The sequence below is a fragment of the Astyanax mexicanus genome, chromosome 6 (genome assembly GCF_023375975.1).
Source record: "Astyanax mexicanus isolate ESR-SI-001 chromosome 6, AstMex3_surface, whole genome shotgun sequence".
Lineage (NCBI taxonomy): Eukaryota > Metazoa > Chordata > Actinopteri > Characiformes > Acestrorhamphidae > Astyanax > Astyanax mexicanus.
In genome coordinates this window covers 33,064,272-33,077,500 of record NC_064413.1, presented here as the reverse complement: position 1 = coordinate 33,077,500, position 13,229 = coordinate 33,064,272, and the positions used below count along the sequence as shown (strand labels likewise).

Genomic DNA, 13,229 nt, shown 5'->3' with positions numbered 1-13,229 from the left:
GCACATGCAAGTAGGCACTCAGAAAATCCTAATTTAAATTTGCAAAGACATTCGTGCCATGTTGAATGCATACAAGGTAACATACCATATGTTATGAAGAAATTAAATACTATAAAAAAAAGCTTGACTTCTTGGTGCTGGTGCTTTTGATCTATGTAATTAAATTAAACTAATCTAACAAAGCCATGACCCAAAAAAATCACTTCAAAGTCACCAAAATCATCTATTGTGTACACCATGTAATATATCAAAACTCAACAGAGGACAATGTGGAGTTTTTATTTCATTAAAGGCTTTTGTACAGTGGTCAGAAGTGTTATTTCCTGATCCACTAACCAAGACTTGCCATTTGACAAGCAGCAAGATATAACTGCTGTATGCTATGTGGTGATATTACAATCCTATTGCAGCAGAGAGTGACACAGAAAATCTCACCCATTATTTTTTCGTATTTGATGGTCGTATTTGTTGCATAAGAAGCGTCATTAGAGTTCTTCTGCCAAAAAAGCTGTCAGGTTTGTAAAATGTTTTAAAAAGAAATACCTATAAAAACATGCTACAATATCCACCCAGGTGGTTCTGCTGAAATACCTCATCTTTGTTTTTGTTCTGTTGCTTTGATTCTGAAATCCTCACAAATACAAAGTAAGAAAAGCTATTTTGAGCGTTTGATTTCTAGTCCTGCATCAAAATTGTGTTCACAGCCTGTCAAACTTGAAGGAACTGTGTCAAAGTGTGTTTCACTCGCTTTCATGACTCCATATATCCAGTATGTCTGTCAGTGCAAGAAAAAAAAACAGCTGAGCAGTCTCTACTTCACTGTGAACACATTTAGTTTAAATTCACCCTCCTACAATACAAGACAATATCCAAGGATGTCTTAATGTGAGGTGTGTTTATTCAGCTGTATCTGAAAGCCCAGGCCTTGTAGTTGCTGTTCGCATTTTGTCTTTAAACTCTTAAGCACAGAGCAGCTTTTTGAAACAGGTGCATGCAGATCCAATTGTTCAGGATGTCCTGCCTGTCAGGAGCTCAGAGGATGCTCATCGTTGGGAAAAGCTGGTGCTCTCATTTTTGCCGTCTGGCTCGTCTGCGTAACCTGTCTAAGCTGCACAAGAAACCCAGTCCAGCATCCTCCTTCAGCATCAGGGATTTGAGTGCTGGTCTGTAATCAGCTCTCCTTCATCTGACAGCCTTAGAATAGCCTGACTCTTACTTCTAGAGCAAGGTCTGCTTGTCTGTACTTTGGGGAAGGCAATTTTCTTGCAGTTTTCTAGCACACATTCCCAGTCATGCCATTTGATTGGTTAGGATTGCAAGGATTGGCTGGATTCTTTTGGACTGCTTTTCTCATGCATACAGCTTTCAAGATGGAGGCGATGAGTAAAACGCTGGAGTGAGATTTGTTCGGCCATCTCCCTTACGCACCAGCAATCACATTACAGATCACAGCTACATAGTCTAATAACTACCTCAGCAGACAGATGCCCCCTTCTCTCTTCTTGCTTTACTGCTGGGCCTGTGCCCTGCAGCGTTTAACAGACTTGGTACAATAACATCCTTCAGTGATATTAGTTAAAAAACTTTTTGGGAATTATGTACATTTTTAAAATAAAAGTCTTAAAAAAAAAAAAAATCTAAAAGAGAATTTGTTTTCCTTGTTGAACAATTTTGCCAGGCAAAACATATGTAACCTCTTAAGTTCTGTATTTAAATCCACACTTCATAACTCCCCATAACGTAAGACCCTGTGGGAACTCTACAAGATACCCTCTAACCAACAATTTTATTAAAGTTTCTTCAAAAGAAATAAATACTCTGTGTTAAAGGTTAACCTCTTAAAATTCACAAAACCTTTTTATTCACTGGTGTAACTTAGGAATAACTCCTGGTTTGCACAGCTTTGCATTGTGTTACCACGTGAGTGATGAGAAGTGAGCAAATTAATCGATATGAGCTCTGCTTAACTGTATGTAAATTAACAGTGATGCACAGAGGCAATTAATAATCAGAAAGCATGTTTGCTCATTCCCTCAAAACCGCACCTCTGAGTTTGGTTCCTAATGAAGATCTGGTCCCTTTATTTCATATAGAACAACCTCTTGCATATTTAAATTGCAATAATTCTCGCATTATTCAGTGGTGATATGTGGTAATTTATTATGTGGCTGAAGAACTTACTAATTGGGAGGTAGCATGTAGATATCTTGCCTATCTAATAATATACCTGTGTTCTACTGTACATTTTGAGAGCCTAGGTGTCAGACACCATACAAAACAGCATGTATAATTAGACATCAGGCTAAAGAGCCTGGGATGGAACAATGTTGGGACTTTCACATTCCATTCTTTATTGCCGCATTAATTGCAGTACTGGTTTAAGCATTTACTGCAGTTGTTTTTAGCGCAGCTACTTAAAGAGGATTCTGTTGCTGGTATAGGTCTTACCACAGCTGTCTTTGATTTACCAAGCTACATTTTATTCATGTTTCTTCAATAAGTATCTTCTTAAAAGAGAGCCTTAGTAGTCTTTGATGTTGTAATCATCCTGATGGTAGTTTACTGAGAGCATTACTGGGAATTTATTACTATAATTTTTACCTGTCGTTTCCACTTAGACAAAAGTCTCCAGTTTGATTATTGGTTTTCTAATGCCCCACCACAGACTTAGATTTTTGACTTACTATATGGAACTGTATACAGTAGTCTTTTTTTATTTTACTTTATTTTTTTTTTTAGAAATTATTTTAAGCATAATGAATTATTGTAGTCTTTGCAGTAAGTTGTTGACTTTGTGGGGATACAGGTATCTTTTAATATTTATGTAAAGATTTTCAGCTCTGACATCTTGCAGCATGCTGTTAAATAATCTGTGTAAGCAAACGGCCTCAAGAAAGTTTATGCAAATGAGGTGCTGTTTGGACAGTGAGAGTCCCTGAGCAGAGTCCCTGTCCTACTAACACTGGAGTGCTGCAGTGTCTTTGCAGTTGCTTAGTGTATGCTATAACAAGGTCTCATACAGATTTACAAGATTAGGTTTGCTTGATATTCTGCGATGTATAACTTTAGACAGGCTGATCAACAGTCTTTATTGTAACACTTTCCCGTCTTCTCCGGCATGTTTCCCTACTCCTGTTAGGCCTAGCATTAACTTTTAAACTGTTAAACTCCCTTTTCATGTTTCCTCATTTGTCTAGTTTGTTTTGCCTTAATGGGTTTTACTTGTGGGCTAAATATATGTAATGTTTGTCAGTCTAATGAGACAGGACGTCTAGGTAACAGATTTCGAGGGAGAAACTAAAGGAACTGCAGCATATTGTTACACTCAAAATATGAATCATCTCTTAATTGGCTTAAATAAGTCTCTGATAAGGAAGCATCAATTAAACCTATCAAAGACTGAACTTCTGGTTATACCAGAAACCATGGCGAAACCATCTATCCAACTCAACTTCGCCATAACCATCGACTCTCTCTCTCCCCGACAAAGGTTGCTAGGAACCTGGGTGTTATGGTTGATGACCAGCTCTCCTTCACACACCATGCGGCCTCAGTTGTTCGATCCTGCCGCTTCGCGCTGCACAACATTAGAAAAAATTTACCGTTTCTAACACAACGGGCCACCCAACTCCTGGTACAAGCAGTGGTCATCTCACGTCTCGACTATTGCAATGCCGTACTAATTGGCCTCTAGGCCTGTATAGTAAAACCACTCCAGAGGATTCAGAACGCAACAGCACGTCTGGTCTTTAACCAGCCAAAACGGGCTCATGTCACCCCACTGCTCATTGAGCTCCATTGGCTACCAGTGGATGCTCATATTAAATTCAAAGCTCTTACAATCACCTACAAGGTGATGACAGAACAGACTCCTTCCTACCTGCACTCACTCCTGAAGGCTTATGTTACCGTTCGATGCTCCACCTGAGAACCTGAGAACGTCGCCTCGCTTTGCCAAACATTCACACAAAGCAATCCAGACTGTTCTCATACAGAGTTCCCCAATGGTGGAACAAACTTCCTTCCACTACCAAATCAGGAGAATCTCTCACTATTTTTAAGAAACTCCTGAAGACTCCTGAAGCTCTTCAAAGAGCACTTACTCTCTTAACACCTCAAACACAACAAACTAACTACTTCTAACCTTCCTTCTTCCCCTCCTTTCCTCCTTCATCCCATTATTTCCCTTTGACCTCCTGAAGGCTCTATCTAAAAATGTTTTTACCTTTAACTTTTATTACTCTGTGTACATCATTATTGTAAGTCACTTTGGACAAAAGCGTCTGCCAAATGTAATGTAATGATAACCATTGTGTGAACCTGGGGCCTAATAAGATGAAAGCAACAGCAGAACTGAATTTTTAACCATTTGGGTGCGTCATTTATGTGCATAAAATCACTTGTTTGATTCAAATGCTACAAATATATATCTAAAAAATTAATGTTTAAAATTCTGTGGCATTTTTAATATATTTTTAACACAATATTAAATGCAGTTGTTAAACAAAAATTGCTTTGTTAGCTATTGCATCTTGGTCTGTGGTGCGTATATGCTTGTCATTGTTCACAGAGACTCTTCAAACTTGACCAAAGGATAGATCAAGGTTGACCAATGTTCCTGAGGTGCAATTATCCTACATTTACATTTTACTCCGTCAGTTCGACTGTTAACCTTCGCTCTTGCTTCTTCATGAAGGTTTTGCTGTCCTTCTGACCGATAATTATCAGACACAATAAAGACCTTTCTGGTTTCAAAGCAACAAGGACTGTCTGGTCGCTGTCTCATATTTCTCCCATGAATCACCCCAAAGCCCTTGGAGTGAGTCTTCTGCATTGCGTTTGGTAAACAAGGTCTCTCAGCAGGCTTGTGTTAATCTTGTTAGCATGTGTGGGTTTGGAGGGTGTTCAGGTCAGCATGTCCTGATTAGGCTGGGGCAGAGGAACTGAAGCTTGTGCCCTTGCATGTATGGATGTGTGTTCACAGAGACAAGTCCCAACAATTGCAGAAAAAGGTGGTTATTTAGCTCAGGAGTCTGCATAGTAATTTTTGGCAACATTAGCAACTAATGTAATGGAATTTTTGTGGTCGATTGAAATAATTTAATCATAATCTTGAAAATCGTTGACGCACATTATGCAAATAGACTTATTTCTGCTATCAGTGATGTTGATTATGTTGACAATTCACCCCAGCCATAATTAATACCAATAATATCAAAACTGAAATATGCGTGTGTATGTACACAATTCATTTATCATTATGCAGCCATGGACCTGTCCTTCAATATTAAGGTTCTAGGCTCATTGTCATACTGTCTATTTATGTGTATTGCCAATCTATGCTGATTAATAGCCATAAATATGTGTGTGTCTGTTCATTATGTCTTTTTGTTTTGATGTATTTAATACATTTTGTCTGCTTGGGGATATGCCAGTATTGTCTAAAGCTTGTATTTTTCTACAAAGCCTTAAACTACACTTGGTTGAAAGACGTCTGTTCTTCGGTGCCTTTTATTGTATTGCTCTGCATCTTTCTTTTTTGGTGCTAAAAGATTGAGTGATGCCAAATGTGTTGTCTTAAACTTATCTAGTGCAAAAAGCAGAGCAGAAACAAAATAAATAGATAACAAGGGATTTTGAAATTGAGTAGCGAACATAGGAAACTTTGTTTGTTATATAAAACATAAATGTTTCAGAGTTTGCTCATCCCCCACCTCTTTCTTTTGTTCTCTGAGCAAAGTGAGAATCAATTATGTGCTGTTTTGTTGCTTTGCTTTTGCTTTTGTTATTTATTTTGTGAGATTCAGTACAATATGAAGCGCTTCCAATCTGAAATGCTTTGTCAAAGCACTTGCTTGACTAATAACGAGGCTTACACTTTTTGAAATATTGAGGCTGGAAATGTCCACACATTTCACCTGGAGTCATCAGTGTCCCTGTCCTTAACCTATATTCAACTGCACCACCCACAATTTCCAGTTTATCATAGATATTTGAGTTGCTGTCATTATGTGTGTGCTGACTAGCAGCAGTGATGCTGTTTACTCTAACTGTCTCTTACCATGCTGTGTGGTCCTCCTGTTCCTACAGGCTCCTACATGATGGTGAACTCTTCTCAGCATGCTTCAGGCCAGAGAGCACAGCTGCTGCTGCAGACGCTCAGTGAGAATGACACGCACTGCGTCCAGTTCAGCTACTTCCTGTACAGCCGAGATGGCCACAGCCCCGGGACGCTGCGGGCATATGTGCGGGTGAACGGCGGCCCACTGGGCATCCCCGTGTGGAACGTCACCGGCTCCCAGGGTAAACAGTGGCACCAGGTGGAGCTGGCCGTCAGCACCTTCTGGCCCAATGAGTATCAGGTAAGGAAAGGTTTCTCAGTCTAGGTACATTTTTACACACATTAAAACAAATATTAATTCATAGTTATTTAATGTCCAAAAGTTTACAAAATGTGTCTATAAACATAATCCATGCTGAGACCATGATACAAACTGAATAATGGAGAGAAGCCTAACCACAAAAGACAAATCTCACAAAAAGCCTATTTTCCAAAAGGATAACTTTACAGAATGTGACAAACTTGTATATAAGAAGTTATTTCTCCAAGTTTATTTTGGTTCATTCACCATGTAAATGTAGCATTATATAAAGAGCTGCCAGTGAGTAGCTGTCACCGCTTCCAATCCCTCCTTTTACACTGATCTTCTCACAGACACTGCTGCACTTCTGGACTTGCTCAATGACTTCACATAACGCACCACTCTGTCACCATCATCCAGACACAAATCTCACAATCACCCGAGTACTGATTTCACATGTCTCTGTTTGTTTACTATTTTACAAAGTATTCCCTTTGTCTATGCATGCTGAAAGTATTTTGGTTGATCCCCTTTGGTTGTGGTAACTTGTTTGCTTACTGGTTTCGACCCTCGCTTTGATGAAATGTTTTAGCATGTTTAATGTTTTGTTAGTCCTGTATTTAACCTGGACTGGTTTAACAACTTGCGTTTTAAATTGTCCCTTTGCCCCTCATGGTGTGTCTTATGTAAAAACAGGGTTTTTAGCTGTGATACCCATATAGCCTCTGTTCATCAGTAAAACTATTTATTAAAAATTTAAAAAAATGTTCTGGGTTTAAAACCAATCGATCAAGCTTTGTTGACACCTGGCAGTTGTAACACAACAGTGTCTAATTAGAGTGCCACAAATGAGTGAACATTAGGATATCACCCCTGTCCTCAGTCTGAACATTGCACAACATAGTGACAGGGTGACCCTCTTATTAATCACACCCCCTGCTCTCTTTAATTACCATTGATTTGAGCCTGCATGTAGGTTAACGCTACAGGGCCTGGACTGGAACCAGATGTACATGAAGTAAACAGAGTTAGCTTAGTCCTATCTAAAGTTTAAGACCAATCCAAGAGGCTGAAAGTGTTTGTGTCTGGCCTGTTATAATAATCTTGTCATTTAATCTAGAACACTTTCCTATAACCAATACCACACACACAAACATACATGTTAACACTTACAGAAACTTCTTACTGTCTCATAACACCACACACCACACAGCTCAGCCCAACTATTAGAGCTAAACATCAGTTATGAAATCTCTAACAATGACAGCTTCTGGCCTGCCTCCACCCTGTCCAGTGATTGATTGGTGCCTGTGGTTGGCACCCCGGCAGCCCCGTAGACCGTCATGGGGTGGAGGCAGGCGACCAGTGTGAGCTTTATCCATAAATTCAATTTCTCCTTTCTGCAAACTCTGCGCAGCTGTCAGAAAGCAATTAAGTTGAGTAGTGTGTGTTTTATCGAGAACTGTCAATCCCTCTGACTTAATTAACTTCCCCATGCCGGTGAAAAGATATGACCTTCATGTGTAAATAATAGCCCACTCACCATGCCGCATTTGGTGAAAGGTGGGGGCAAGAGTGAAAGCATATTAGACGCCAATGATGAGAATTCAGCTTTAGAGTGATTGAAGTCACATATCCATAAATCACACTAAATTTGATTGGCAGCAGAGACCCAACAGCTGAAACACACACAAACAAAATAGGATGAAGAAATATAATCAGAACTGTCTTCTTTTGGTCATAAATTGTGAAATATGCAAGGTGATCAGTTGTGGCCACATTTCTGCCTGCTAGAGAAACTTTTGCTAGCAGTTCCTGCTGTTTCCTCATTAAAGCTCTGAACGAATACGCTGATACATCAGGCAGTGTGGGCGATCTGTGAGATTGTGTGCTGCATTATTGTGCGTGACAGACTGAGGGTCTACTAATGCATAAATGATGGCTGTAATGGCAGATGCGATTGGCTTGATGAGTTTTTCATCTTTTGTTGAGTCACACTGAGTGAAACTAACTTAGGATCTGACCGGGAGTTAAAGCACACAGACTCAGACTACAGCCTTTTTCATGACCGTGTTTTCAGGAGCAAGTAGAATAATATTGTCCCAGAAATTATTGCAATATATTGCTAAAATATTACTGTCTTTTTAAGAACACTTTGTTTATATGATGATTTATATAACAGCATAATATTGCAGTTTCATCCTTGTTAAGTATGGCAGATTTAATCATAGTTTATAAAGCTATACTTATAGGTTAAGCTAAAGGTATATTCCAGCTACTGAGCAAATTAATATAAACAAAAGCTCAAACGTTTATACCATTTACAGTTTCCAACAAAAATAAGTACACCCTTCACATTTCTGCCAGTGTTTTATTATATATTTTAATAGGACAACACTATAGGAAGAAAACTCGGATATGATTAAGAGTAGTATGTGTAAAGCTTGTATAGCAGTATAGATGTGTACTGTCTTCTGGAAATAACTCAACACACAGCTATTAATGTCTAAATAGCTAGCAACCCAAGTAAGAACACCTTACAGTAAACATTAGGGGTGTCACGATTCTCTAAATCCTCAATTTGATTTTATTTCTGGTTTTAGGGTCACGATTCGATTCGATTCTCGATTTTCTTTTTTTGTTTTTATTTTTTGCAGCAGAGAGGCCTATGCCAGTTTTAGATTGGTCTATAGCCAGTCATTGGTTTGATTCATCAAATTTTATAATATCTTGTTTTAAAAGGTGGGCTTGATATGAGTGATGCAAAGTGATACAAGTGATCTGTAATACACCACATTAGGCACTAATGGTCCAATTTAAATTATTTAATTAAGATATAAATGTAATGCCATCTAGTGGCTTTTTTTGGCATTAAAACAGCAATGTGCAACATAACAAAATAAATAATAAAAAAAAATACAGGAACAGTCATGTACAAAATAATATAACAATTAGAGCATTAACAAACTGAACTCTATCCTACTATAACAGTTAAACATGAAAAATAAGACTAAGACTTTTTCGGTCCCTGAGAATGACAAGTTTTTTTCTTTAACAAAGATATATTATTATCTTTATCTGAGAGAAAGATGCTTCTTAAGGTACCAACACTATTAACATATTTGAGGCTAGACAAAACAACTGTTATTTTTATATTTTCAAGTTTTTCTTTAAGAAGATGAAAAGGTCCACATTCTCTGGAGAAAGAGCTGCTCTTTGAGCAGTCACAATGTCCGCTGCTTCGGCTACAGTGTGCTGCACCATTTGCGTATTGCGCACGCGTGCTTGCGTAGCTTAGAGGAAGGGATCGTCGATCCTCTTTTTGACTTGAGACCATGACATAATTTCGATCAATTACGATGAAATATCGGAATCGTGACACCCCTAGTAAACATGTTTATGCTCAATTTTGTTGTCGTGCCTCTGAGGTGTCATGTGACTCATTTGTAACAAGGTTTCAGGTATGAATGGGGAGTAGGACTGAGAAATATGGTGTTTTGGGTACAATTCTCTAATACTGGCCACTGGATATTCAATATTGAACTCTGAGGATGTGAGAAATATAATTTTCGCTGTCCACAAAGAAGGCATAGGCTGTAAGAAAATTCCTAACCTGAAACTGATCTACAACACTGTATTATAAGTTATAACTATAATATCTAATTATCTATTTGCAGAAATGTGTGGGGTGTACACACTTCTGTTGAATACTGTATAGTTAAGCAAATAATGTGTATGTTAGACAGTTTCTGAACAGTTTTTGTAGTTAACACATTAAATGCAGCAGAAATTGGCCTTTTAGTAACTCTGATTTGAGCTAAATTGTTAGAGAATGATGGCCCGCCCAATATTTTTTGATGATTTAGGGATGAGGTAGGGTGGTGATCAACCAACATCATCCCCATTAAAACTTTTATTGCTGAATGCAATTACATCCTTACAGTTGTTCTCCAGAATCTAGTAGAAGGCCGAATAAAAATAATTGTGGCTGTCCCAGTACTTTTGCCCAAGTAAAATTTTAAAATGATAGCATTCTATTGCTTACAAGTGAATTTGCTTTGGCCATGCTAATTGCTCATTAAACAGTGCACAGTTATTAAGTCCCTGCATGCATCAACATGCGATGCTGTCACCACTTTGTACACTTCGAACATTTGGACGCATTGAAAAATGTATGCAGCTGAAACACTGGACTGGATTTTACAATCAGCAACCTCTGTTGCCAGTTTATAGACCACATAAATGATTGTTCCTTCGTCTGACATAAAAAAGCCCATTAAAGTAGAAATGTAGTGTACTGAAAGTGCTGATTTAACACTGGCATATTTCCTGTGTAGTTCCACGTGTCTGAAAAGGTTCTGTAGTACAAGATTATCAGGTTACGTTTGCATATGCTGATGAGCTCTTATGTGTGGCTGTGTATGCTTTGTGATACGTGCTGATATCCAGCAGTGGGTGTGAGCCCGTGTGTGTGATGCCATATTAAAGGTTACATTAGTGTGTAGGTGGGCTCCTGTGAAAGTCATCTAAAGGATACCACCAAAGATGAAGGGAGATAATCCTGTCCTGCATGGTGTGAGGGAAAGCTGTGGATGTAGCAGTAATGTGGCAGTGGAAGAGATCTATCTACACCACTGCAGGCAGGAAAGTGGGAGGAGAATCTAATTTAGCAGAAAAAAAAAACTTTAGTTGGCCTTCATCCACTGTGAGCAGAACACTCTCCTCAATGTGTGTGGCGCCTTGCTTTCTTTTTTTTTTCTTTTTTCTTTGCCTTATTTTCCTTTTCTTGAGTCACTCTCTCGCTGTCTGTCTGTTGTCCTAGTGCTGCTGTCTTTCTTCCTGTCACTCAATACAGCTGGACTTTCTCTGAAAGCTTCCTAATCATTAGTGTGTGTGTGTGTGTGTGTGTGTGTGTGTGTGTGTGTGTGTGTGGGATGGGGGACTGATTCAGTCTGCTTTATGCTGGTAATCTCAGCTCAGCCACTGTAAAGCCTCCATCGCGCCTGAATACAGCCAGATCCTGCCAATACTCTACTGGAGGGAATGAGTGAGAGTGAGAGAGGAGAGAGAGGGATAGCATGAGATGTAGAGAAGAAAGTGGCAGAGAAAGACAAGGGTAGAGAGAATAGAGTAATAGGGAGAATTAGTTGAGTAGACAGTGAAGGAAAGAATGAGTGCAGGAAAGGGGGAAATAAAGAAGATTGAGAGAAAAGAAGGGGTGAGCAAGAGAAAAGGGCACAGAAGACTCACAAGAACAAGTGATGAAGAGAATGAAAAAAGGAGAAAGCTGAGAAAGAACATGAGGGGGACTAAAACAGATGAGAGAGGTAGAGAGCATAAGAGAAAAGGGAATGACAGAGAATGAGAGAGAGAGAATCAGTGAGAGGAAGAAAGAGTGAGGCAGGAAGGGAGAAAATGAGCAAGAGACAGAAAAAACAGAGTGTGAGAAGAAACGAGAACTAGAGAAAGAGGAGGAGAAAGGAAAAGGAGAAAGCAAGTGAAAGATAAGAGAAAAAAGTGAGATAACCAAGGGTGAGCGAGAACGTCCATAAGAAGAGATAGAAAGAGCAAAAGAGAGAGAGTACAAAAGGCCAGCGAGAAGTGAAAACACAGCTTACTTATCAGAAAAGGTGATGCAGAATGAATAAAGAATTAAACATGCTCCCTGAAGGCCATCTACCGCTATCATCCTCTGTGTCTCGGCCAACAAATGAATAAAGCATCAATGAGGGAGGTTGAGCAGGCGTTCTCCAGAGGCTCCACAGGTGGCCTCACTGCACTATGCTTGATGCTCGATGCTCGCCAGAGGCTTTTAGTGCTAAAGCGTGTGGCTTTAAATATTTAGCGGTATTGGTTGCAGCATCCAGACTAGCAGACAGCACATCCCCAGTGGATCTGAAGTATGAGTCCAGGATAAAGAGGTCTCGCACTGTCAGGAGCACATGAAGAAGCTGTCAGTGGGAGTGTGGGAGGTGCAGATGATCAGCACCTCTCATGCACATTTCACCCCTGGCTGTCGATGGTGATAAACTCCACAGGGCTTCACATGACTTCTAATATTCAGTTTGTTAAACTGATATTTTGATGTACTGTGGACAAAGTTAATGGTCTTGTATATCATTTCATTCTCAATTTCACATTAAAATGTGGAAAGTTGTTAAACTACCCTGTTGAGATATTTACTAAGAACAAGGTTTCCAGATACAGTAAAAATGCCCTGCCCCAGATCTGTGTGAAACCTGCCCTTCAGAATATTAAACTAGCCCGATATCTAAGGTTGCCATTCAGCACAGTACATTTTCACTTTAACAGTTTGCATTGAATGCAAATAAATAGCTGTGGTACATATACATAAGTAAATTAATATAAATTAATGTAAGAATCCCAAAAAACACACCCCGTGATCTTTTGATGTTTCACCCGCGACTATATGACTAGTAAAAGCAGAGCAGGTAGAGGAGAGGCTGATGTCATGACTGTTCAAGGTATTTGGTTACAGGGGCAGTACAACAGTGCAGTATACAAGAAACAAAAAATAATGAAAAAAGTAAATACTAATTAATAAACAAATAAATAATAAAATGATTTTGTCAAATTACTTTGAATTTGACAATGTCTTGTTAGTCATTTAACAAAGTTATGTAAAAATTCTGATGATTTCTACCAATGATTTCTGAAACTTGCTGAAGTATCGTATCAGGACAGTGTGATCTCAAGACAGATGTACCCCACTGCTACTAGTTTTTGCCTATAAAGACTATTAAAGCTGTTCACATCTGAGAAATCTTGTTAGAAAAGGATAATCTTTTTAGTTAAAATGTATTTAGTGTAATCACATTTTTTTTGTTTATTAGCTTAATGGGATAT

The 13,229-nt window shown here is 38.9% G+C and overlaps 1 protein-coding gene across 11 annotated transcripts in view; it reads left to right on the top strand.

Moving 5' to 3' along the window:
* ptprub (protein tyrosine phosphatase receptor type Ub) overlaps window positions 1-13,229 on the top strand; it is a 595,528-nt gene that overhangs the window by 136,259 nt on the left and 446,040 nt on the right. For all 11 annotated transcript variants that reach the window (XR_007439597.1, XM_049480639.1, XM_049480638.1 and 8 more), the window contains one exon: window positions 6,091-6,362. Coding sequence is in view for 10 of the 11 variants with exons in the window: in XM_049480639.1 (XP_049336596.1) it covers window positions 6,091-6,362 (272 nt within the window). In the remaining variant the exon portion in view is untranslated. The remainder of the gene's footprint in view (window positions 1-6,090; window positions 6,363-13,229) is intronic.